A 25,326-nucleotide genomic window follows, 5' to 3' on the forward strand; every position below is an offset into this window, starting at 1 on the left:
CTAGCGGCTAAAGTCCTCGCCTTGAACGCGCCGGGATCCCATATGGGCGCCAGTTCTAATGCCTGCTGCTCCACTTCCCATCCAGCTCCCTGCTTGTGGCCTGGGAAAGCAGTCAAGGACGGCCCAATGCTTTGGGACCCTGCACCCGTGTGGGAGACCCAAAAGAGGTTCCTGGTTCCCGGCTTCAGATCTGCATAGCACCGGCCATTGCAGCTCACTTGGGGAGTGAATCATCGGACGGAAGAGCTTCCTCTCTGTCTCTCCTCCTCTCTGTATATCTGACTTTGTAATAAGCTGAATAAATCTTTTTAAAAAATTATATTTCCTGGAAAGGCAGATATACAGAGAAAAGGAAAAACAGAGAAAGATCTTTCTTTTTTTTTTTTTTTTAAGATTTTATTATTATTGGAAAGCCGGATATACAGAGAGGAGGAGAGACAGAGAGGAAGATCTTCCATCCGATGTTTCACTCCCCAAGTGAGCCGCAACGGGGCGATGTGCGCCAATCCGATGCCAGGAACCAGGAACCTCCTCCGGGTCTCCCACGCGGGTGCAGGGTCCCAAGGCATTGGGCCATCCTCAACTGCTTTCCCAGGCCACAAGCAGGGAGCTGGATGGGAAGTGGAGCTGCCGGGATTGGAACCGGTGCCCATATGGGATCCCGGGGCTTTCAAGGCGAGGACCTTAGCCGCTAGGCCACGCCGCCGGGCCCAAGATCTTTCTTTTTTTAAGATTTATTTATTTTTATTGGAAAAGCAGATATACAGAGAGAAGGAGAAACAAAGAGGAAGATCTTCTGTCTGCTGGTTCACTCCCCAAGTGACCACAACAGCTGGAGCTGAGCCAATCCAAAGCCAGGAGCCAGGAGCTCTTCTGGGTCTCCCACATGGGTGCAGGGTTCCAAGGCATTGGGCCGTCCTCGACTGCTTTCCCAGGCCACAAGCAGGGAGCTGAATGGGAAGTGGAGCAGCAGGGACATTAACCGGTGCCCATATGGGATCCTGGCGCATGCAAGGTGAGGACTTTAGCCACCAGGCTGCTGTGCCGGGCCCTCTAACTCAGCTTTGTAAGCTTCTCTGCACACTGCTTTTGGAATTTTTCGTCTGCATGATCTCTAAGCTTCCTTCAAGTTCTGCCCTTCTGTGGCTCACTCATCATTATCTTCTTCATTAATCACGCAAATATCCACTTGCACGCGGGTTTGCAAGTTTTCCTGAAAAGAAGACTGGATTTATGTATCAACATGGATGACACCAACACAACGCCCAGGTAGCAGCACAAACAGCCCTCTGCTGGTCACCCAGGGGCTGGAGCAGCTCGTGTGTGTGTGTCCAGCCCTTTTCACTGCCAGACTTTCACCAGAAGGCAAAGGTCATGCCCTTTCTAATCCAAGTGACTGAGCAGCCCACGCAGTGAGGGCCAGGACAATGGACGGCAAAAAGACCACAGACTGCTCACCTAGAAGGGCCAAGTAAGTCACCTGGGACAAGTTGTTGGAATTTCCCACCCACAGGTGGGGCTAAGAGTGCATGGTCACAACCCAGAGGACAGTTGCAGGCCAGACTTGCTGCCCGCATGCCAATGTTCATCTGGCAAAATGACGAAACCCGCAGTGGTCGAGAGTCACCTCTTCCGGGAGGCGTGACGAAGGCTTGCCTTCTAACCATCGGCTCAATGTGCACCGATCCCACCACACCCCACCACACCTCCCGCCTCGTCCTCACCACTCCCACTTCGCTCGCCACGCCCCAGCGGCCCTGGTCAGGGTTTTTAAATTGTTTCCAGTCTGACACACTCCCCAGCCTTGATGTTCCCTTGCCCTTCCATCTGTAGGTCTATGGAAATGTCACTCCCTGAAAATCTTTCCTTGGGGGCCTGGTGTTTTGGCCTAGCAGGTAAAGCTTCAGCCTGCACCACTGGCATATGGTTATTGGTTCAAGTCCCAGACGCTCCACTTCTGATCCAGCTCCCTGATTGTGGCCTGGGAAAGCAGCAGAGGAGGGCCCAAATGCTTGGGTAGCTGTACCCACATGGGAGCCCCGGTGGAGCTCCTGGCATCTACCTGTCCTGCCCGAAGCATTGTGGTCAGCTGGGGAGTGAGCCAGCTGTTGGAATTTCAATTTCTCTTTCTCCCCCTCTCTCTCTGTAACCTTCACTTTCTAATTTATTTATTTATTTTTGCCAAAAAAGACTTCCTTTTCATCTAAAGCAGCACCCAGTGTCCCCGGTCATTCTCCATCGCGTTACTATTTGACTATCCTTACAGAAGAATGTGTCATCATCTGGGTTGATTTGTTATCTGTGTTTCTAGATTATTCATCCCTCGACCGCAACTGGAGCTCAACAGAAACTTGCTGAATCAGCTGAAAGCAGGAAGGAATTCGTAAGGCAGTGGAGGAAATTTAATCTTCAACAAGCTGAGCTGGTAGCTTAGGCAAACGTTCCCCAGGAGGTGGCATCTTGGTTGCTATGGCAGCGTAACGCCAGTGGTACGGAAGTGACGCAGCTACTTCCGCTCCCGACAGCGCGGCACTTCCGGTTTGGGAAAAAGGCGGCTAGCGGCTCGGATGGTATGTTGAAAGCGCTCTGGGGGATTGTTGGGTGGTTCTCGTGCGCTGGCGATGTTGCTTCGCAGCTTCGCGGGACCTGCCTGGGCCGACGACCTCGAGTCTCACCCCGGGACCGAGGCTAATGTGTGGGCCTACAGGTGGGCGTCCACTTCGGGCCAGGGCTCGGCCTGCGTCACCCCGCAGCTGTGCTGGGAAAATCGGGGTGAGCGGGTGGCGGGGCGCCTGGGGGGGACGAGCGGGTGGCGGGGGCGCCTGGTGGGGACGAGCGGGTGGCGGGGGCGTCTGGGGGGGACCAGCGGGTCCCAGTTCCTCCTGGTGGGGACGAGCGGGTCCCGGGTCCACCTGGGGTGGGAGGACGAGCGTGTCACCCATATGCATCTGGGCATGCTGACCACTGCACGGGCATCAGCCGTTGAGGAGCCCCAGTCCTGGTACATGCACTCCAAGGTCAAACCACACATCCTCTGGTTTTCCCTGTGACCAGGATCTGAGGCCAGCGGGCTGGTTGGGGACTCCCCTAAGAAACCTCGCCTGGGGTGACCCCAGACCTAGCTCCTGTGTGTACCAGCTAGTACAGGGTCATGGTCAGTCTGACATCTGCACCAGCCAGTGCACATACTGATGGAGGCATTGCCCAGTCACTTCTGCCACCAGCTCCATATCTCGTGTGAACTGAGGGGTGTGTGTCCCGGTCCAGGCAACCCGCCACGGATCCATTCCTCACACATACCAGCAGGTGTCATGGCTTAATCAGGGCAGCCCTCATTAACCCCCCGGCCCACCCCTTCCCATCTTCGCATGTGCCCACCCCTGCTGCAGTCTAACCTGGCTCAGCCCACATTTCATCTTGCTCTTAGGCACACTCCCATGGGTGCTGTGGCTTAGTTCAGCCCTACCCACCCAGACCCGGCCCTCACATATGCCAACAGGTGCACTGCCTTGTCCAGCCTGGCATGCCCCCAGGCCTGGCTCATCAGGATATAAAGTTTAGCAGAGTGCCCTCAGTTCCTGTCAGGCATGCTCCCAGCCCTGGATCCTACACGTGCCAGGGAGTACTGCAGTGCAGCCTAACATGCTCACACACAGTCCTGGCACTTGCCAACTGATGTGGCAGCCTAGCCTGGATGGTCTGTACCATTCTGGTTCTAACCAGTGGGTACTACAGCCTGGCCCAGCCTGGCCCACCCCAGACCTGGCTCTCATGTGACCCAGTGGGTGCTGTGGCATAGCCTGGCCTCTCCCACACCCATTCAGGCTCTCAAGCGCACCAGCAAGTGCTGGAGCGTTACTCAGTCTGGCCTGCCCCCAGACCCAGCCCATCTGCATGCCGATGGGTGCTGCGGCCTTGCCAGTCTGGTCCACCCACGGTCCGAGCTGACGTACTCACTAGTGGGAACTGCAGCCCAGCGGGGAAGTACCCAGAATTCTCCTACCTGGCCTGGTGAAGGAAAGTCTAAATGGCCGAGTGGAGCAATGCTGTGTAAAGATTATTCAATGGACAGTTCACAATTAACCACAGCCCAAACTGTGCGAAGAAGCAGGTACAATTAGGAGTGCACTGGCTGTTTCGGTATTAAACAGCATATGGATTATTTTTATCTTTATTTACTTCTGTTTTTAACATATAACGTTTATTAGTGAGCTCTTTTGCATCCTTAGCTGGAAGTCTTCGGAATGCAGTGTGTGACGTGGGCGTTGCTTCGGTTCCCCCGTTGGCATGCCCACCCCTGCTCAGCTCCTGAGTCTAGCTTTCCGGTGCTGCGCACTGGGGAGGTAGCAGGTGGTGGCAGCTCCAGACTCTCCCGTGGGAGAACTCGCAGCTTTGACGTTGGCCCGAACCAGGTGTCACAGGCAGGCATTTGAGGGGCGAGCCCGTGGATGGGTGGTGTGTGTGTGTAGCTTTCAGTGAAGCCTTTTCTTGAATCCAGTCTGTATTTGACACTGAGTGCTGTGTGGCCTGGCCACATCGTCAGTGCTCAGTAGCCTCACGAGGCTAGTGTCTGCTGGTCCCTCCAGCACAGATCTGAGAGCTGTAGGGCAGCTCCCAGGCAGTGCTCAGCACCCCCTGCAGTGAACAGTGGTGCTCACCTGCCCAGCTGTGAGTTGTGTTTCCTCCAGCTGTTAGTGGCTTGAGGCCAACCAAAGAGAAAACATTCATTGATTCAAGTATGATTTATTAAGCTCCTTTAATGAGCCAGGTGCTGGCCTGGGTGCTGGGTCTAGGGCAGTGCCCATTGTAAACAGTCTGCTGGACGCATGAGTAGGTAGTCCACTTACAGCCCTCCTGCTTGCCCTGGAGACCGGTCATTCACAGGCTTCTGCGTTTCCTGGTGGGAGTTCCCGGCCTGGGGGCCCAGGGGCCTGCCTTTGGGGTGTAGTTCCGGCGTGCTGGCCTGGCCCGTCCTGCAGCTGCCCTGTGCAGGCTGTGTGCGAGGATTGGCCAACGCCATGACTGGCACGGTAATCGCCCGCCTCACTGTCACTGGGCAACAGCAGATGCTGCCCGGAGGAGGAGCGTACAGGCCACACTCCATGTGAGAACAATGAAGAGATGAGAGGCAGGTTATTACGGCCTTTGAACCATGTTATGTTTTATGTAGTCAAAGATTAAGCAAAAAAGTTTTTTTAAGATTTATTTATTTGTATTGCAAAGTCAGATATACAGAGAGGAGGAGAGACAGAGAGGAAGATCTTCTGTCCAATGATTCACTGCCCAAGTGAATGCTACGGCCGGTGCTACACTGATCCGATGCCAGGAACCAGGAACTTCTTTCCAGGTCTCCCACGCGGGTGCAGGGTCCCAAAGCTTTGGGCCATCCTCGACTGCTTTCCCAGGCCACAAGCAGGGAGCTGGATGGGAAGTGAAGCAGCCGGGATTAGAACCAGTGCCCATATGGGATCCCAGCATGTTCAGGGCAAGGGCTTTAGCCACTAGGCCATGCCACCGGGCCCAAGCAAAATCTTAAGAATTCAAAAGCAGGACACAGCCAGGAGAGAAGTGTGCTGCTGGCCAAGGTGTTGTTTTTAACCATATCATTTCCCGTTGGCTGCACAGTCATGCATCACAGAGCATGTCAGCCAATGGCAGGGCAAACATAGGACAGTGAGCCTGCAAGGCTGCAATGAAACTCAAAAATTCCTGTCCCCCTTGTGATGCTGTAACATCATCGCATCATAACACAACGCTGACATTGTGTGATGATGCTACTGCACACACACTGCAAACTGTGTGAAAATACAGCTGGGCCCGAAGGGAATGCATGTATTTGGAGAACCAAAACAAGGCATGTGTGAATGGAGCGCAGAGCTGGAAGGGAGAGGTGGGAGGGGAGCTGGTGACAGGGGAACGGCCTTGGGTGCAGGGCACAGTCCCTCAACTGTCTTTCTCTGAGCCTTAGAGTCAGCAGGGGCGGGGCCGGAGGGAAGCGCCGTGCACCTGCTGTGTACTTCCAGAAGTGTCATGGGACAAAATCGTAACTGCAGGCTCATGCTGCCGTGAGCTCCCTTCTTCCAGGCTCATGTTTAAAATGCAAAACTAAACTGGTACCCATTTCCCTCTAGGAACAAAATGGAAGAGGAATCCAACAGATTTGAAATCCTTACTCCGCTTCTTGACAAGAAAAAGAAGAAGAAAAAGCGCTCCGCCTCTAAGGAGAGACACCGGAAGCACTCCCAGGAGCGGCTCCGGGATTCGTCCCTGGTGAGGGAGCAGCCCGAGGCGACCCCAAGCAAGAGGAAGAAGAAGAAGGCTTCACAGCAGCCCAGGTCTTCCCCATTGAAACAGTTCCCAATCTGGGGTGACCCTGAAGAGGCCACTTCTATACCCAAAAAACACAAGAAGAAAACAAAGCGAGAGTTAGAGGTAGAAGAGGAGGCAGTTCCTGTGTACGCCCTTGTGGACAAAGAAAATATCGAGAGCACACCCAGGAACTGCAGGGGAGACTATGCTGCTTATGTTGAGAAGAACAAGGCGAGAAAGTCCAAGAAGGGACACCACGCAGGGGTACTGGGCGCAGCCCCTGAGTCCGCCGAGGAGGAGTCGGCGCTGCGTCCCACGGTGAGCAGGAAGAAGCACAGAGAGCAGCCCGGGAAGGCCGCGCGCCGTGACGCTGCCCAGGAGAGCTGGCCCGCCGGCCCTGCCCCAGCCCACGCGGGGACAGAGGAGCAGGAGTGTCTGCCTTCCACAGAGCTGCCGGGCTCTGCGGGCAAGCGCCGGTCCAAGAAGAAAAAGAAAAAGAAGCATAGGAGCCAAGAGGTGGAGACACTGGCGGCGCCTGAGAGTCCCGGGGCTGCATCCCCCGAAAGTCCCCAAAGGGTCGACAAGGCTGGGACAGTACAGAGTGGGGAAAGTGGGGATGCGCCTGAAGAGGCCCGGGACCCCAGCAGGGCAAAGAAAAAGTCCAAGAAAAGGAAGCACGCTTCCGTGACAAGAGAGGCAGCAGCTGGTGACACCTCTGAGCCCCCCGAACCTGACAGTCCCCCGGTAAGAGGTGGTGTGAAACGCAGGCCGCACGAGGAGCTCGCCCAGGCCCCTCCCAGAAGGCAGCGTATGGAAGAAGCACCCAGGTAACGTGGCGATCGCGTGCCTTCCGAGGGTTGCGTCTGACCTGGGCCTCTTCCTTCAGCACGTAACCCGGTGGCTGGAAGAGGTCACGGAGCAGGCTGGCCCTGTGCTTCCGTGGCTGAGGGGGCTGAGTGGGCTGGGCAGGGGAGCTGACCCCTCAGGTGTACACTCAGAACTCTCCCAGCGCTGCGTGTCATGCCTTGTATCCATGTGCATACAGGTGGGAGAATGACTAGCTGTGTAACACTTGGAATGGTACAGACCAGCAAGAAAGGAAGAAAATAGGTCTCATTATTTATATAAATGTCATTTGAGTATACTGTCTTCTGAAAAAAATATACAAGGATTTTCTGTAACCATTTTATCTCAGTTCCTGGGACCCAGCTGGATTCTCTCCCTGTTTTACTAAGTGACCTTAACCTTTGCTCTCTTGCCCTGGCTTAAAATAGTCTCACCTAGAAGTTCACTGGGGGCAGGGACTCCACCCCAAGTGGTGGTGGTTGGTTCTGCGGGCTCAGCTCATGCCCCGTGCCATCCCGCTGGGAATACTGGCAGAGCCCTGAGCAGCAGGCAGGCGTGTTCAGGGACCATGGTTAACCTCTCAGCTGCCCACTGTTGGCCTGAGGTTAAGTGATGGATGTGAACATTCCCGAAGGGATTGGGAGTGAGTTAAATTAGATACATAGGAAGTGGGCAGGAGACAGAATGAGGCCCTGGTGAACCATGGACGAAGCACCAGAACATTGATGTAACTAGCTTAGAACCAGTGTGGTGTACAGCCTCATTCCTGGAGAGGCTGGAGTCCTGGCCGGGGCAGAGGAGGGCTTCACTTATTAGTTAGTATCTTTCAAAAAAAGAAAAGCCAATGTAAGCAAATAGTAACCGGTAGGAGTGGGGCTTGGCCCCACTTGGCCCCAGCAGCTGTGTCTGTTTCCTCTACGTGGATCAGGTGACCTCAGTTTGGAGCTCCTGGACTGAGTTGGTTCCCCAAGATCCCGTCTAGTTTGCGCACTCTAGTCTAAGCTTAAAACTGTTGGGTCCAGCGATGTGCTGGGATCCATCAGACAAGTTTTCCCTTAGGGTAGAACCCACCAACGAAGAGGAAGAAGACCTGTGGGGGCTGGCAGACGACCCTGAGACCAGCTGCTCAGCCAGAGCTTGGAGGGACTCCCCTGACCCCGAGGTGGATCTGGACCACGCCGTGAAGGAGCTGCGAGAGTTCATCCCCGACATTGGGCACAGGGCAGCCGCAAGCGTGAAGCGCATGTATCGGGAAGACCTGCAGCGCTTCCGGGAGTTCAGAGCCCAGGGTGAGCTGGGGCAGACCTTGACCATGTGCGGAGCCGGCAACTGGCTGGCTTCTGAGGATGGCCCGGCTGTAGAGACTCCAAGAAGCATCTGTTGGCTAGCCTTTCTCCTCCTGTTGCTCTGAGTTCTAAAATCAGCAAAAGGAAGTGCCTGTTTCTCTTATGGCCAGTTCCAACCAAGTAAAGGAGGAAGGGGCTACACACTCCCCAGACAAGAAAATCAGTAGAGGAAGAGGAAGGGTAGGACACCGCAGCAGAAGCAGGATCATGGTCTTAGGACAGCTCTCGGGGGTTGACATCAGTCATGATCTCTCACTGGGACACGCGCTTTGAGGGTGAGCTGGTGTAGTGGGCCTCGTCTCAGGGTGGGCAGCTGTGGCCTTGACCGCACTGTGCTGCAGGGACGTCCCAGGAGGCTAGTGGAACACAGAGCCAGCTACACGCGGAAGGCTGGGCCTTACAGTTGAGCACGTGCTCAGGGCCCTGCACCAGCTTTGGAAAAAGCAATGAAGACACTGCTTGGGGTTCCCGCCTGCTGTGTTAGGGCATCCGCTCAAGTCCCAGCTTGTTGCTCGTGTCCGCGGAGGCAGCAGGCGATGGCTCGAGCACTTGCATCTCCCACCCAGGCAGGAGATGTCGCCTGCGTTTCGGGCTCCGACTTCAGCAGAGCCCAGTCCTCTGTTGAGGGGCATTTGGGGAGTGAATCAGTGAGTGGGAGCTCTTTTTCCTGTCTACCTCTGTGTCTTTCAAATAAAATGCAAGTAAACTTTAAGAAAAGAAAAAAAAGAGAGAGAGACCCTTAGCTTTGTGCGGTATATCACCTTGAAAATAGGCACAGCAAGCAGAAGCGGAGCAGCCTGTGGAGCAGCAGCTCACGACCCTGTCTGTAGGAAGGGCTTGGGTCTGCTTTGTAAAATTACATTTTTTAAATAGCTGTGGGAACACACCCTGTCATCAACACAGTGCCCCTCGGGAGGAAGTGCCCTGAGCCCTGGCCTCTCACCTATACATAGCTGAAGCAGCAGGTGACAGCCTTCCGGCTCCCTGCAGCCTTCAGGGCACCGAGCAGAGCGAGTAGAGAGGACTGCTTTTTATGTATTTATTATTTAGCTCACCAGACAGCACATTCCCTCTACCAGTTCACTCCCCAATGCCTGCAGGTTCTGACACTGGACCAGGGTAAAGCCAAGAGTCAGAACCTTCATCCAGGGCTCCCACACAGCCTCTGTCGCCAACACCTCCCAGAGGAAGAGGCCAGAGTTGGAAGTGCAGCCAGGACTTGAACCCGTGTACTCCAGCATGGGCAGTGCGCCTCAATGTGCAAGGACGATTTGTTGTGAATTTTTCCTTCAGCGCTGTCTAAGTCTCTAGTATAATCCCATCATTGATGAAGCAAGAAAGAGCGCTGTAAAACAGGAAGACTACAGAAAACTAGGGAAAGGGCTGGGCTCGGGCTACCTCTGCAGGAACGGCCGAGCTCCCTGGGGCACTGGGAGAGTGAATGTCAAGGCAGCTGCGGGGAGACACTGGACAGTCCTTGGGCTCTGACTTCTTACTGGTTGGTTTGCTCCTGCTCATTATTTGTTGTAATTTCCCCCTGCCAGGTGTCCCTATCAGATTTGGCAAGTTTTCTGCCAAGGAAAATAAGCAGCTGGAGAAGAACGTGGAGGAGTTTCTGGCCCTGACGGGGATCGAGAGTGCAGACAAACTGCTGTACGCAGACAGATATCCGGAGGAGAAGCTTAGGATCACCAATCTAAAAAGAAAATACGCATTCCGGGTACACATTGGTAAGCTCATTCCCTCTCTGACCACCCACGATCCCCTCCAAGTGTAGACAAGACCAGCATAGGCAGACAGTGCTGGCACAAGCCCTGGCACCGGCCACCACACTTAGCTGTCGTCAGTGCCATTGGGGATGGGTAGTTGTTCCCATGCCCAAGCAGTGTGCTTGGGTGGAACTCCTGAAGAAGTAAATGAGCAGCTTCCGGCTTTCCTGTTTGGCTTGGCAACAACTACAGTTGTGACTTTTCATCCTCTTTGTCTTGGTGTATGGCACTCAAAGCGTATCCTGATAGGCGCCTTGGTTTCCTGAGTTTTGTGGTCCTATCTGTGCCTGGTAGCAGAACCCTCCCACGTGCCTGGGAAGTTGGGGGGTCCTAAGGTGACAGGATGGGAGTGGGAGTTGAGGATAGTTGCTGAGGGGTGCTCTGTGTGGGCAGCACTGTCACCTCCCTCTCCACCGGTTTGGATGATGGTGACACTCCCAGGTACTGAGTACTCCAGAAGCTGAGGCCTGTGAGTACGAGTTGTCTCATGCGGTGCATCTGCCCCCAAGGCTGCTCTCCGCAAGACCCATGAGACGCCCCCCCACCAGGCCAGGAGTCAGAGGGTCAGGCCATTCGTGCTGGGTCCCTCTCAGCGCAGGGGAGGCCTGGGCCGCTCTGACCGCCTTTGCTCTGGTCGCAGGAAAGGGCATTGCCCGGCCCTGGAAGCCCGTCTACTACCGTGCCAAGAAGATGTTCGACGTGAACAATTACAAAGGCAGGTAAGAGGAACGCCTTAGCAGCTTTGTTCGGGTCCAGAATCGTCCCCCCGTTGGATAGCAAAGATGTGGATGCAATCAGCAGGCAGAGTTTATTGAGCTGGCTAGCCAGGGTCGAGCTCCTCACACGGACACACAGGACCGGTGGATGAAGCAAGACCCCGAGCCAGGGACAAGCCAGATTTATACGCCAGTTGGCCGTTACAGCAATTGCTGCCATTTGGGGAAGTAAAGCAGTGAATGATGGAGGATCTCTCTCTCTCTCTCTCTCTCTGTCTCTCTCTCTCTCTCTGTATATGTATATATATATATATGTATGTATATAAACTCTACCTTTCAGGTAAATTAATGAGTTAGATACATTTTTTTTCATAGCAACCTATGTACCGCAGTAGGTTAGAAATAAAAGGCAGGCAGTTCTGTGTGTGGACCCAGAGTGTGTCATTGTCCGGTGTGTGTCTTCAAGGCCCAGAGGCTTCTTCGGGGTCTCCCACATGGGTGCAGGGTCCCAAGGCTTTGGGCCGTATCCTTTCCCAGGTCACAGGCAGGGAGCTGGACTTGAAGTGGAGTAACCGGGACACTGACCGGCACCCCTGTGGGATGCCGGCGCTTAGAGGTAGGAGACTAGCCAGTGGAGCCATCGCAGCAGTCCCTTCAGGGTATTTTTAAGTAACATGAGGCATTACAATCACAGTGTGATGGCCAGGTCAGCTGTGAAATGACTCACAGGAGAGCAGCGGATGCAGCGGGGTTCCCTGGATAGGAGGACGGCTGTGTCCCAGGCAGGATGGAGAACAGCATGGCGTCTCCCTGTGCCACTTCTGGTAGAGTACAGTTCTAAATTATGAACTGATTACTTCTGATTTTTCCATCGACTATATTCAGGTTGAGGGCCTGGCATGGTAGCCCAGTGGCTGACATCCTCACCTTGCATGTGCCGGGATCCCATAGGGCGCCAGTTTGTGTCCCGGCTGTTCCACTTCCCATCCAGCTCCCTGCTTGTGGCCTGGGAAAGCAGTTGAGGACAGCCCAAAGCTTTGGGACCCTGCACCCGCACGGGAGACCCAGAAGAAGCTCCTGGCTTTGGATCGGCTCCACTCCAGCGGCTGTGGCCGCTTGGGGAATGAACCAGCGGACAAAAGATCTTCCTCTCTGTCCTTCTCTCTACAAATCTGACTTTCCAATAAAAATAAAAATAGGGTCCGGCGGCGTGGCCTAGCGGCTAAAGTCCTCGCCTTGAAAGCCCCGGGATCCCATATGGGCACCGGTTCTAATCCCGGCAGCTCCACTTCCCATCCAGCTCCCTGCTTGTGGCCTGGGAAAGCAGTCGAGGACGGCCCAATGCATTGGGACCCTGCACCCGTGTGGGAGACCCGGAAGAGGTTCTTGGTTCCCGGCATCGGATTGGCGTGCACCGGCCCGTTGCGGCTCACTTGGGGAGTGAATCATCAGACGGAAGATCTTCCTCTCTGTCTCACCTCCTCTGTGTATATCTGGCTGTAATAAAATAAATAAATCTTTAAAAATAAATAAATAAATCTTTTTTTTTTTTTTGTAAAGAATGGTTCAGATTCAAGATGAGTACAGGCAACTAAAACCATGAGATTGGATAAGAGGGAGGCCCCTGTATGGATTTACGTTTTTCTGGTTTTTAGCCATTTCTTGATTTAAAAGGCAGAGTTAGAGCGAGACCATCCATGTGCTGGTCCTCTCCCCAATGGCCACAGTGGCCAGAACTGCTCTGGGACTCCCACCTGGGTCAGGGACGCAAACCCTCGGGCCACCATCTGGTGCTTTCCCAGGTGCATCAGAGGGAGCTGGACCAGAAGTGGAACAGCCAACGCCTGTATAGGATGTTGGTGACGAGTGGGACCCTACCTGCTACACCACGGTACCAGTCCCCCCAGCTCCTTACAGTTTGTTTTCCTCGATTCCTTTAGAATGATAGTGCGTTTCCCCTTCCTCAGGTACAGCACAGCAGACATTGAGAAGTTGAAGAGATACCAGTTTCTGCATGGAAACAACTGGAAGAAGATTGGCGAGTTGGTGTCACGGAGCAGCCTCTCCGTGGCCCTGAAGTTCTCGCAGATCAGCAGCCGTAAGTGGGGGTCACAGTCCTCCCGTGGTGGCCAAGGCCTCGCCCAGTCGTCCTCAGCAGGATCCTGCTGATGATCTGATTTTAGGGTTTATTTATTAGACAGTTAGAGGAAACAGCAGGGAGAACTCTTCCATCTGCTGGTTCATTCCCCCGTGTTTCCAACAGCTGGTGCCAGGCTAGGCCAGTAGCTAAACCCATCCGGTGTCCCACCTGGTGGGACCAAGTACACGGATGTCACCTGCTGCCTCCCAGGGTGTGCCTGAGCAGGAAGCTGGGTTGGAACTAGAAAGGCAGGGACTCAGACCAGCTCTCCTGAGGGCGCCCCAAGAGGTAGCCGGCTGACCCACTGTGCCACACTGCCTACCTTGGCACTGCTCGGTTTCGGTTTTCTTAGAGCTGTTTCCTCTGCTAATTCATTTCATGTTTTTGTTGAAACCATGCAGCTTTTACTCATGAGGCTGATTTTTGTTTAAATACTTATTTTATTTATTAGAAAAGCAGGGGTGGAGATGGATTTCCATCTGCTGGTTTACTTCCCAAATGATTGCAATGCCAGGGGTGGGCCAGATCAAACCCAACACCAGGATCTTCTTCCAGGTCTCCCACACAGTTGCAGGGGCCCTAGGACTTAGGCCATGTTTCCCAGACGCACTAGCAGGGAGCTGGATGAGAAGTGGAGCAGCTAGGACTTGAACCTGCGTCCCATGCGGTATTTCAGAATTGCAAGTGGCAGCTTTACCTGATGTGCCAGTGTGGGTCCCGCAAGGCTGATTGTTCCCACGGTTCCTTCAGGAACACTCAGCACAGATCTAACTGCCAGTGGGATGGGAGCCAGGGAAGCTGCCCCTTGGGCCTGGGCATGCGGTCAGGAAGCTTGGTAGAGAGAAACAGGCCAGCCACGTAGCTCATTAGGTAAGGACTTTTCCTAAATCGCCTGGCTCATTTTCTCTTGTTTCATAAACAGTTTTCTTGGTTAAAGTCTTCACATTGAAAAGTCTGCATTTTAAGAAAATATTCTGAGCCCGGCGGCGTGGCCTAGCGGCTAAAGTCCTCGCCTTGAAGGCCCCGGGATCCCATGTGGGCAACGGTTCTAATCCCGGCAGATCCACTTCCCATCCAGCTCCCTGCTTGTGGCCCGGGAAAGCAGTTGAGGACAGCCCAATGCATTGGGACCCTGCATCCCGCGTGGGAGACCCGGAAGAGGAGGTTCCGGGTTCCTGGCTTCGGATCGGCGCGCACCGGCTGTTGCAGTCACTTGGGGAGTGAATCATCGGACGGAAGATCTTCCTCTCTGTCTCTCCTCCTCTCTGTATATCTGACTTTGTGATAAAATAAATAAATCTTAAAAAAAAAAAAAAAAAGAAAATATTCTGGGCCGGTGTGGTGGCATAGCATACTAGCTCTGTGCTTGTGGTGCTGCATCCAGTGTGAAGCTTGGTTTGTGTCCCACCCACTTCCAGTCTCACTTCCTGGTCATGTTCCTGGGAGAGCAGAGGAAAACGGCCCAAGGGCTTGGGCTTCTGTGCCCTGTGCGCGTCGTGGAAGGAGCTCCTGCCCTGGCCCGGCTCAGCCCTGGGTGCTGAGCCATTTGGGAGTGAACTAGTGAGAGATCTCTCTCTTCCCCCATTTCTTCCTGTTTTCCCTGCTTTCTCTCTATAACTCTGCCTCTCAAATAAAAATAAGTAAATCTTTTATTTTTTTTAATTTGGATATATTTTTGGCCTATAAGTTGTAGATGCCTTTTTTCTCTTAGTTTTAAATTTTCATCTTGTCAACTGGCCCAACCCCCCCTTGCAGCATCTCAGTGGCATGTCGCATTGCTGTCACCATGAGCATCCTTCTGCAGTGTAGCCCTTTGCTATCAGCAAAAAGGATTCAAGGCAAGCTGGCTGCTGGGCCGCTGACGCCTTTGAGGCGGGGACTCAGATCACTGTGGCACAGAGGGAAGTTGAGGCACCACCTGCGACGTCGTGTTCCGTGTCAGAGCGCTGGCCCAGGTCTGGGCAGCTGTGCTTCCCTTCAGCTTCCCGCCAGTGCCCCCAGGACAGCAGCGGAAGGTGATCTCAGAGCCTGTCCCTGCCACCCACGCGGAGACCTGGCTTAGGTCTGCACCAGCCTGGCCATTGCAGCCATTTGTGGAGTGGACCAGCACCTGGAAGATTCTGTCCCTCCCTATCACACTACCTTTTGAAGAAAGCAATGTGGTTTTTTGGTTTGGTTTGGTTTGGTTTTGGTTTTGGTTTTTTTTAAGATCTATTTTTTTTATTGGAAAGGCAAATTTAAAAGAGAAAGAGAGATGTAAAGATCTCCCCATCCGCTGGTTTTCTCCCCAAGCGGCCACAACAGCCGGAGCTGAGCCAATCCGAAGCCAGGAGCCGGGCTCTTCTTCCGGGTCTCCCACGCGGGTGCAGGGTCCCAAGACATTGGGCCGTCCTCGACTGCTCTCCCAGGCCACCAGCAGGGAGCTGGATGGGAAGCGGGGCTGCCGGGATTACAGCTGGCGCCCGTACGGGATCCCAGGCGTGCAAGGCGAAGACATTAATCACCAGCCTGTCGCCCTGGGCCCTGATTTGTAGTTTTTCGTATTGTGTTTGGAAACAACAGAACAAGCCTGTCCCTTTATGTCTGTAGGAATAAATCACGGCGCTTGGAGTAAGACAGAAACCCAGAAGCTGATCAAGGCCGTCAAAGAAGTGATTCTAAAGAAAATGTCTCTCGAGGAGTTGCAAGAGGTAGATTCCAGACTCCAGGAGAACCCTGAACAGCGCCTGGAGATTGTTCGGGAAAAGCTCTACAAAGGCATATCCTGGGTAGAAGTGGCGGCCAAGGTGGAGAGCAGAAACTGGATGCAGTGCAAAAGTAAGTGGTAAGTTTTAAGGCTTTTCACAGATCCCCCAGCAGCAGGTCTCCAGGTGAAGTTACCGAGAACCCAGAGGGGCAGGCCTTTGGCCGAGTGTGAAGGCGCTTTCCGGGGCGCCCATGTCCACGGCAGAGGCCCTGGGTCTGAGTCACAGGTCCCGGTCCTGGTCATAGCCTCCTGGCAGTGCAAACCTGGGGAGACGCAGTGATGGCTCCAGCAGCTGCGTGTCCCTGTGCTCGTGTGGAAATCCTGCATTGCGTGCCCTGCGTCTGGCCTCAGCCTGGCCTCACCCAGCCAGGGAGGGCATTTGGGGAGTGAATTAGCAAAGGTGAGAGTATCTCTCTGTCTCACTCTCTCCCCGTCTCCTTCACTCTTCCTCCCTCCCTCTCTTCCCCTCCTCCCAAGTTTCTCTAGCGTCTACTTAAATAAAATTTTAAAACATAAAAAAAAGAGTGTGGAACAGGCATCTGATGTAGGCATTAACACAGCCACATCCCATGTTGGGGTGCCTGGTCCTGGCTCCATCCCCAGTCCCCAGCTCTGCTGCTGTGGGTCTTGGTGAGCAGGAGTGTGGCCACTGCGCTCTGCGTGGGCAACCTGGGTGGAGTTCTGGCTCCCACCTTCAGCCTGGCCGATTTGGCCATCTGTGGAGTGCACTAGCAGATAAGGCCTTTGTCTCAGTCTTTCTGCTTCTCACATTAAAAAAAATAATGAATAAATATTAAGTACGAATAAGTGGAGTTTGTACCTTGGCTCAGCTGGCTAATCTTCCACCTGCAAGTACCAGCATCCCATGTAAGTGCTGGTTCACGTCCCAGCTGCCCCACTTCCCATCCAGCTCCCTGCTTGTGGCCTGGGAAAGCAGTTGAGGACGGCCCAAAGCCTTGGGACCCTGCACCCGTGTGGGAGACCTGGAAGAGCTCCTGGCTCCTGGCTTTGGATCGGCTCAGCTCTGGCCAATGTGGCTGCTTAGGGTATGAATCAATGAACAGAAGATCTTCCTCTCTGTCTCTCCTGCTCTCTGTGTTTCTGACGTTCCAGTAAAAGTAAATAAATCTTGTAAAACAGAAAGTGAAGGCAAGGAACGGTGCCGGCATTGTGCTGTTCTGATTAAGCCACTGTCGGCCGTGCTGTCATCCACACCGGGTGCCTCTTCACCTTTCAGCTACCCTGCTTCCAGTCTAGCTCCCTACTGATGCCCCTGGGAAGGCAGTGGGATGGCCATGTCCTTGGCCTCCCGCTCGTACGGGCAGCGGGGCGAGCTCCTGGGGCTTAGCCCACCCTTCGCTGTGGCAGCCGTTTGGCGAACAGAGAAGGAGATGCAAGGTCCTGTCCCTCCCTGACATCCTCTGCCCTGCTCTTTCTCCTCTTCTCAGCCTCCCCTGCCACTTCCTTTTTAAACTGATTTAAAATTGATCTTTTAGGAAGAAGGAGCCAGGTGTTTAGCTTAGTGGCAGAAGTGCCCGTGTCCCCTAAAAGTGCCGGGTGTGATTGGCGGAGGTGCCCATGTCACCTGAGAGTGCTTGGGTGTGATTGGCGGAGGTGCCCGTGTCCCCCGAGAGTGCTTGGGTGTGATTGGCGGAGGTGCCCGTGTCCCCCGAGAGTGCTTGGGTGTGATGCTCAGCTCTGCTCCTGGCCCCAGCCTCCTCCCAGGTGCACCCCGGGAGCAGCAGTGAGAGCTGAAGTCACCAGGTTCCCATCAGCCCTGTGAGTGACCTGCAATGGGTTCCTGACTCCCAGCTCTGACCTGGCCCAGCTGCAGCCATTTCGGGCACTTGGGGAGAACTGACAGGTGGAAGTGTTTCCTTACTAGCTTTAAGGAGGTTGGGGGTGACTGAATCAGGACAGCCTGCTTCAGGATCAGCCGACACACCCCGTCTGTTTTGGAATTGAAGGGAACTTGGCCCCTGAGTGCATGTGTGAGCCCACTGTGGTTGAAGTTGCTGGAGTGGGCCTGGCGGCGTGGCCTAGCGAATTAAGTCCTCGCCTTGAACGCCCCGGGATCCCATATGGGCACCGGTTCTAATCCCGGCTGCTCCACTTCCCATCCAGCTCCCTGCTTGTGGCCTGGGAAAGCAGTTGAGGACGGCCCAATGCCTTGGGACCCTGCACCCACGTGGGAGACCTGGAGAAAGTTCCTGGATCCTGGCTTCGGATACGCACAGCACCGGCCGTTGCACTCACTTGGGGAGTGAATCATCGGACGGAAGATCTTCCTCTGTCTCTCCTCCTCTGTATGTCTGACTTTGTAATTAAAAAAAAAAAAAAGTTGCTGGAGCAGCCAGCTGCGTGGCGTGGTGGGAAAGGGCAGCAGTGACGGTTACTTCTAAAGCTCACGTTAATCTGCTTGTGGTAGATATTGCTCTTGTTTGTTTTATAAAAGACAGAGAGACAAAGCGAGATCTCCTTCTATTGGTTCACTCCCCTCGATGCCCACACTAGCCAAGCTGAGCCAGAGCAAGCCCAGGAGCACAGATCTCTGTCTGGGTCTCCGACCTGGGGGCAGGACCCCAGGTGTTTGGGCTGTCCTTCCGGGGCATGCGTTAGCAGGAAGAGGGCAGGCAGTCCTCCGTCCTTCCGGGGCATGCGTGAGCAGGAAGAGGGCAGGCAGTGCTCTGTGCAGTCTCTGAAGGGACAGTTACGCTTCTGCACCGCAGCACCGGGCCCAAGGTGGTGCTGCCTGCTCCGCACTTTGAGCTGCTGATCTCACTGGAAGTTAGCTGTTCCTTCAGTGTTAGCTTTGGGCATTAGAGAACTCGTCGTTTGTCAGGTCACTAAGTCTGTCTTCTCGTGTGTTTCAGCAGCTGGCAGTGGTAAGAGACGCATCCAGCTGCTCTATGAACGGCCGAAACCAGGAGTCCTATAGCATAAGCTAAAGGCCTGCTTTCCTCCTTTATTTCTCTTTTAAGCTCTGTTTATCTGAAGGGCAGGAAGAGAGATGGAGGGATGGAGGGATACAGAGCTCTTCCCTCCCCCAGTCCACTCCCTGAGCGGCCACAGCGGCTGGGCCTGACCAGGCTGACGCCTCGAGTCAGGGGGTCTGTCTGGTTGGCAGTGGGCAGTGTGGCTGGTAGGAATTGAGGCACCCGAGCCGTCGTAAACTGCTTCACACACGGTCAGAAGCAGAGGAGCCAGCACTCGAATCCCACATCCATGTGGGATTCACACGTCCCAAGGGGCAGCATATCTCGCTGTGCCACAGTGCCTGCCCCTCCACTGGTCGGAGGTGAAGATCTGTGTTGAGAGGATGGCAGTGTGGGGCGTGTTCATGGAAAGCACTGACAGTAAGCCCCGCTGCTCGTCCTCTTCCTGCAGGACTGACATCCTGACCAAGAGGATGAATTACGGCGAGGACGTGTACCGCGGCGTGAACGCCCTGCAGGCGAAGATCATCCTGATTGAGAGGTACAGACACAGCCTTGCCTGCCTCTTCCCCGGCCCGAGGGCAGTGGCTGACTGCCACAGAGGTGCCAGGGTTCCCGTCTGTGCCCCAGCTGTTCCACTGTTACTGTGTGACCCTCCTTTCCAACTCTCAGATTACTCCTCTCAGATGAGCTTGAAAATAATAGCGTTAGAGGATTAAGTGAAATGTGCGTAAGATGCTGTGTGTACGCAGTTGGTGGCTGTGGTCCAGGAGCTCCTGCTGTGGCCCTGAGCCCGCTTCTCTGCGCAGTAGAAGTGAGGGAAGTTCAGAGCCCTCCTCCCAGCGCGAGTTTGCTGCTGCTGTTGACTGGTTTTGTCTCTGAGCTTCTTAGTGTGCCAAGTCCGAGAGTTCCGAGGATGGGAAGACATGGGCAGGCCCTGGGGGTCTGGGGGTCTAGTGGCCTGCGCCCGTGTCATCACGTCACAGGAGACGCAGCACATGCTGTCAGCTTGCCTGCTGGACAGCTTCGTTCTCCCTGCTCGCCGTCGTGAGCTTGGTGTCCACGGGTGCGCTTCCTGACTGATGCTGTGGCAGCATCCATGCCTCGTGAGACAGGCACACCAGGGAAGGCCTCTCTAGTCAGTGTCCACAGCATCCTTCCTCAGGAAACCGTGAGCCACCTGCCACTTACCTGACCCCATGAGCAGTGCGTGAACTTGTGCACATGGGGTCGTAGCACAAAGGGCCAAGGATACATGTGCTGTTGCCATGTGTTTGCGTGTGCTGAAAGGTGAACTGGGGCTCCCCTAGGAGAGAGCAGCATGGAGGAGAGACGGCTTGTGAGCTTGCGAGCACTGTCCCTGAGTGACATGGGACTGCCCGGGGTTAGGTGCCAGCCTCCCTGGGACCTCGAGCCTCGATGAGGCAAGGACGCTCGTGACCTACGGTCTGTGAGTGCACAAACATGCCTGTCATGCTGCTTTCTGCTTGAAGAGTGACGATCTGTTTCTCCCCGTAGATTGTATGAAATCAATGTGGAAGATTCGAATGAAATAGACTGGGAAGATCTTGCTAGTGCCATCGGGTAAGATCGTTTGTTTAATATTAAGCTGATTAAAAGGTAGGGATGAATTTGACTACATGACTGTATCAAATGTAAAAGAACAAGGTGCAGTTCGTGACATCGAGGGAATTTTGTGTAAATGTTAGTTTAAAATGTGCTAGAGGACCAGTTTGCTATAGCACGTTGAAAACTGTGTCAGCTTATGTTTGCGTCTGGGAGGCAGAGCGCGAGCAGCATTGCACCGCTCCACTCTCCAGATGTCCACTGGAGTTGGGCCTGGGCAGGACCCGGGCCAGGACCCAGGTACTCAATCCAGGATCCCAGGGTCACAGCGACGGAAAGCTGGAGTTGGTGGCTCCCCTGGGGGATGCGGGCATCTGACCTACAAGGCTGAGTGTCCACTCCTGAAAACGAACCTTCCGGGGCCACCAGCTCTGCTTATGATACATGGACAAGGCTTTGCTCTCTGGCTGCCTCCTGCACACCAGGCACAGAAGGTCTTGGTGGATGGGAGCCCTAGGAGTGCTTGGTTCTGTTGGCAGACACCACCGACAGATAAGCCAACTGCAGGCGGCGGTGGTACCACGGAGAAAGCTGGGGGCCTTCAGAAGCGCGTGCTCCGCGGCATTGCAGGACTTCCGGTGTCCTGTGTCCCCACTTGGGAGCGTTATAAACCCAGCTGGTCATTCCCTAGCTCTGTGGCTCTCAGCACAGCCCACACACTGAAATCATCAGGAAAGGGAATTTCCCCTGTCTCTGCCACCTGTGGAGGGTCTGCCGGGGGTCCTGTGGTCTTCCCATGCTGCCAGGGCTGCCCCCGGTCCTGGTTTTGCTAAGCCACCTGCTCAGTTCCTAGTCGTGTGTGAGAACGCAAAAGCAGTTAGATGCTCTAAGCCTCTTGTGGGGTTGTTGTTGAAAAGCCTTCGCAAGCTGAGTGGAAGCTGTGTCCACCCTGCTGGCAACACGGCGTGCACCCCACTCCCCAAGGGAACCCTCTGTGACCACCTGCTGACTGGGAACCACAGCTTCACTCACGCCTCACAGCTGCAGACGGGAAGGAGAAAGTCCTCCCGGTGCGTGCACAGGCAGTTGGTAGAAGTGGGCAGCATGCCAGTGGCCATCAGCAGAGGGAAGCGCATGTCCTGGGCCTGTGGGATTCCCACCTGTCCCCGCACACCTCCGCTGAAGACACCAAAGCAAAGTGAAGGCAACATGTGCAGGTCACTTCAAAGAGGGGCGAGCGACTGGCCTGGGCATTAAGCTGCCACGAGGGACACCCCATCTCGGAGTGCCTGGCTATCGTACCCAGCTTGCAATGTACGCCCTGGGAGGCAGCAGGGGATGGGTCAGAAACTCGGGTTCTGTCCGAGCCCCACAGACCTAGCCTGCCAGAAAGTGAGCGCAGGAAGGAGAGCTCTCGGCTGAAGATCTGTGTCTGTCTCTCTTTGTCTTTCAAATAAAATGAAAAATGAGTATGCACATCTTCTAAGTTTATTGTGGTGGAAACCGTATTTGAAATCCATGCCTAGTTTTGTCACAGTACATGTTGGTCAGGAACTTTGTAAAGACCTCTTGTAAGACCTTCTTAGGTTCAGAACTTCCAAGGCCATCACTGTGTTGTCAAAGCCAGGGCTTGGCTCTGGGGAGCGTCACATTGGGCACCTGGCATCGTGGGAGGAGGAGGGGCGCAGGGATCCCCGACGTCAGTGGGCCTGGCACTAAGTCCTGGATGTCACTCTGGAGCCCATGGGCTGAGCCGTGCTGGCTGGGTCCCTCACCTGCGAAGGAGCCTGGTAGAGCCTCTGGCGGGGCCAACTCAGCTGGAGCCTGGCTGCCCAGGCTGGAGGGGCAAGCGGGATCTGACCCTCTGCCCATCTGAAGCCACGTGTGAGACTTCATGAAAAAGAGGAAGTTGGGCTTTTATCAAGAAAATATGCCCAGGAAGTTAGGGTAGTATTTTGCCATATAAGATTATTTCAGATTTCATTGTTTCTATTTTACTTATTGTAAACTGTGTTATAAGTTGAAAATATGCCAAAACATCCTAAGCAGCTATGATTTTTGAGCTTTGTATAATAAAATATTGAGGAACATCCACCTTTGAGTTGTAGCCAGCATGCGTGGTGGTTTGGAACATAGGACTTAGAGTCAGAGTGCCCAGTGGGAGTCCAGCTCTGCCCCTCAGTGTCCTGCCGCCCCAGGCAGGGGCACTGTGCCCCGATTTCTGCCTCTCCCCAGGTGAGGGAGAGGAGGGTAGCTTCCTCATGGAGCCACTGGGAGGAACAGCTGTGGCTGCTGTTCGGTGCCCAGGGCTTGGCTGGCGTGCACGTCACCTTCTGCTCTGCTAGATGCATGTTACCTGCACTCGAGCCGGAAGACTCAGCAGCTGGTGCCAGCACATGTAGGCAGAACCTTCTCGGCCCACCGACTCTCTTTCTTTGTGTCTTTAATCAAGTAGCATGGCTTTTCATGCATGTCACATTTTGGAGATGGGAGAAGTAAAGGTTTATTTTTTTATTTGAAACTCAGAGAGAGAGGAAGATTTTCCATTGCTGGTTCACTTTTCATAGACTGCCATGGCCAGGACTGGGCCAGACTTAAGCCAGGAGCTTCATCCAGGCCTCCCACGTGGGTGCAGGGCCCCAAAGACTCGGCCCATCCCCCGCTGCTTTCCCAGGCGCATTAGCAGGGAGCTGGACTGGAAGAGGAGCAGCCATGGCCTGAACAGCAGCCAGTGGGATTCCTAAGCCATCACCACACAGCACCAGCTCCATGTGTGAGATTTACTGATTGATTCGAAAGGCAACGTTACAGGGAGAGACAGAAAGATGTGTCCTTTAAAAAAACATATATATTTATTTTTATTGGAAAGGCATATTTACAGAGAGAAAGGAGATAGAGAGAAAGATCTTCCATCTGCTGGTTTACTCTCCAGGTAGCCACAACAGCCAGAGCTGAGCCAATCAGGAGTCAGGAAGTTCCTCCAGGTCTCCCTCACGGATGCAGGGTCCAAAGGCTTTGGACCACCATTTTATGCTTTCCCAGGCCACAAACAGCAAGCTGGAAGGGACGCAGAGCAGCTGGGACATGAGCCAGCACCCATATGGGATCCTGGCATGTGCAAGGTGAGGATTTAGCCACTAGGCTACTGTGCTAGGCCCTTATGTGTCCTGTTTTTATCACACGATTGAACATAATGATTCCATGTTCAGGATCTGAACCTTGTGTCAGTGTAGGTCACTTGGGTTGCCTGAGTATGGAGCTGCTACATCCTCAAGGCAACACTAACTTTTTATCTTTTCATTTCTGAAGGGATGTTCCTCCATCTTTCGTCCAAACTAAATTCTACAGGCTGAAGGCTACCTGTGTTCCCTTTTGGCAAAGGAAGACTTTTCCGGGTGAGTGTTCTGCATATTGGCGTAGTTAAGAACTTGGCAAATCAGGAAACAGTGGCCAGTAACAACCTATGGTACCTGCCCACTGAGCTGTCCTGAGGCGTACACATTATTAGGGACATGTAAGGCGTAGTCACTGCCTGACTAGATCTCACTCTGCCTTTGCTGGCCTGTGCCCCCACATGCACACACAGACTCACACACACACATACCTGCATGCTTGCACTCACCCTCAACAGGTGCCTGCTCGCACAGACCACACAATACACGCACAGAGTTCCAGAAAACATTCAAGGCGCCCGGTTCCCTCCGTGTTGCGATTTGGGGGTGGTTTAGATGCCCAAGTCCCAAACTCCAGTCATTAGAGCCATGTGGGGAATGCCTTACGTCCCTGCGTCTTATCCCAGACCTGTGGAGCCCTGCAGTGCAGGCTCAGTGTGGAGTTTGGAGTTGTCGACGAAGCTTGCAGGTGGGGCGCCTGTGCTCAGCCAGCACTTGTGCCTGTGGGACCGGGCTTGGGGTGACACCGTCACGGAGTACGTGGTGAAACGCTTTCAGCGTACAGCGCTGGCTCTGTATGACTCCTCTTAATCCCATGACCTTGAGCAGGTTCCTGAATAGCCCTGTGTGGGGATTTCCTCCTCAGAAAGCGCAGCTGCAGCAGCACGTGCTGCCTGGGAAGGTTTCTGCAAAGGTGGAGTGAGTAGACAGGCAAGCCCCGCAGAGCGGGAGCCGCCCAGGGAACCGCGCGCTTGGCCGTGGCCAGGCAGAGCCTCACGGCTAGCTCTCCCTCCTGCAGAAATCATCGACTACCTGTACGAGACCAGCCTGCCTCTGCTTAAAGGAAAGCTGGAGAAGACACTGGCCAGAACGGGCAGTGAGGTGCAGCCCCCCGTGACCCCTAGGCCGGCCTTCCTGTTCCAGGACATCTTCTACTGTGACGACGAGGACAGTGAGGACGAAGACCCGGAAGAGCGGGTGTGAACGCACTGACCCTCCTGTCCGTCTTCTTGTTTCTACACTGTGTCCAGGCAGCCCTGTTTCAGGATTGGTACTTTTCTTATTAACTGGCACGTTGGCCAGGCGAAGGGGGTGCAGTGATAGCGCCACTGGTTAGTGTTTATATTAGTATCTTGCAGTGTGAAAACAAAGAGGTACATATATTTCTGTATGAAAATAATTGCAGCTCAGAGTTTTGTAAAGCCAGCTTTCCCTGGGTCACATCCTGTGGTTCATCCGGGTGAGTGCGGCAGAAATGGGCGAACTGGTTGTCAGTAACGTGGGCCATTCCGCTTTGTGTTCCGGTTGTCAAGCCTCGTGCCTGCGGTGTGGGTATTAGATCAGTATTAGTGGACAGTGTGGACCGGCCAGTCCTGTGTCACAATGTGTGTGTGTCTCCCTCCTGAGTGTTCAAAGTGCTCATTGCACAGTCAAGCAGAAAACCCAGCCGGCTCCTCCATGGCCAGTGGGAAGCAGGCTCTGTCAGCCTCGGGCCTGCTCCTCCCGCCCCATCCACCAGGGTGACCTCAGCACTGGGCTGTCCCACCAGGAAAGCTGAGC

The 25,326-nt window shown here is 54.3% G+C and overlaps 1 protein-coding gene across 1 annotated transcript; it reads left to right on the plus strand.

Moving 5' to 3' along the window:
- Nucleotides 1–1,427: 1,427 nt before the first annotated feature.
- Nucleotides 1,428–24,750, plus strand: TTF1 (transcription termination factor 1). The gene is made up of 11 exons (XM_058672846.1): nucleotides 1,428–1,471; nucleotides 6,132–7,136; nucleotides 8,215–8,444; nucleotides 10,046–10,231; nucleotides 10,911–10,989; nucleotides 12,954–13,084; nucleotides 15,716–15,950; nucleotides 19,260–19,349; nucleotides 20,327–20,392; nucleotides 23,684–23,769; nucleotides 24,566–24,750. Exons 1-11 carry the CDS (start codon nucleotides 1,428–1,430, stop codon nucleotides 24,748–24,750), a joined length of 2,337 nt encoding a protein of 778 aa, XP_058528829.1.
- The last annotated feature ends 576 nt before the right edge of the window (nucleotides 24,751–25,326 follow it).

Source organism: Ochotona princeps, chromosome 14, assembly GCF_030435755.1.
Source record: "Ochotona princeps isolate mOchPri1 chromosome 14, mOchPri1.hap1, whole genome shotgun sequence".
Lineage (NCBI taxonomy): Eukaryota > Metazoa > Chordata > Mammalia > Lagomorpha > Ochotonidae > Ochotona > Ochotona princeps.

What these genes read in the sequence shown, in the direction of transcription:
- TTF1 (XM_058672846.1), top strand. Translation starts at nt 1,428, where the DNA reads ATGGACGGCAAAAAGACCACAGACTGCTCACCTAGAAGGGCCAA. An exon ending in TGCTCACCTAGAAGGGCCAA is followed by an intron (nt 1,472 to 6,131) that starts GTAAGTCACCTG and finishes ATTTCCCTCTAG; the next exon opens with GAACAAAATGGAAGAGGAAT. An exon ending in CGCATTCCGGGTACACATTG is followed by an intron (nt 10,232 to 10,910) that starts GTAAGCTCATTC and finishes CTCTGGTCGCAG; the next exon opens with GAAAGGGCATTGCCCGGCCC.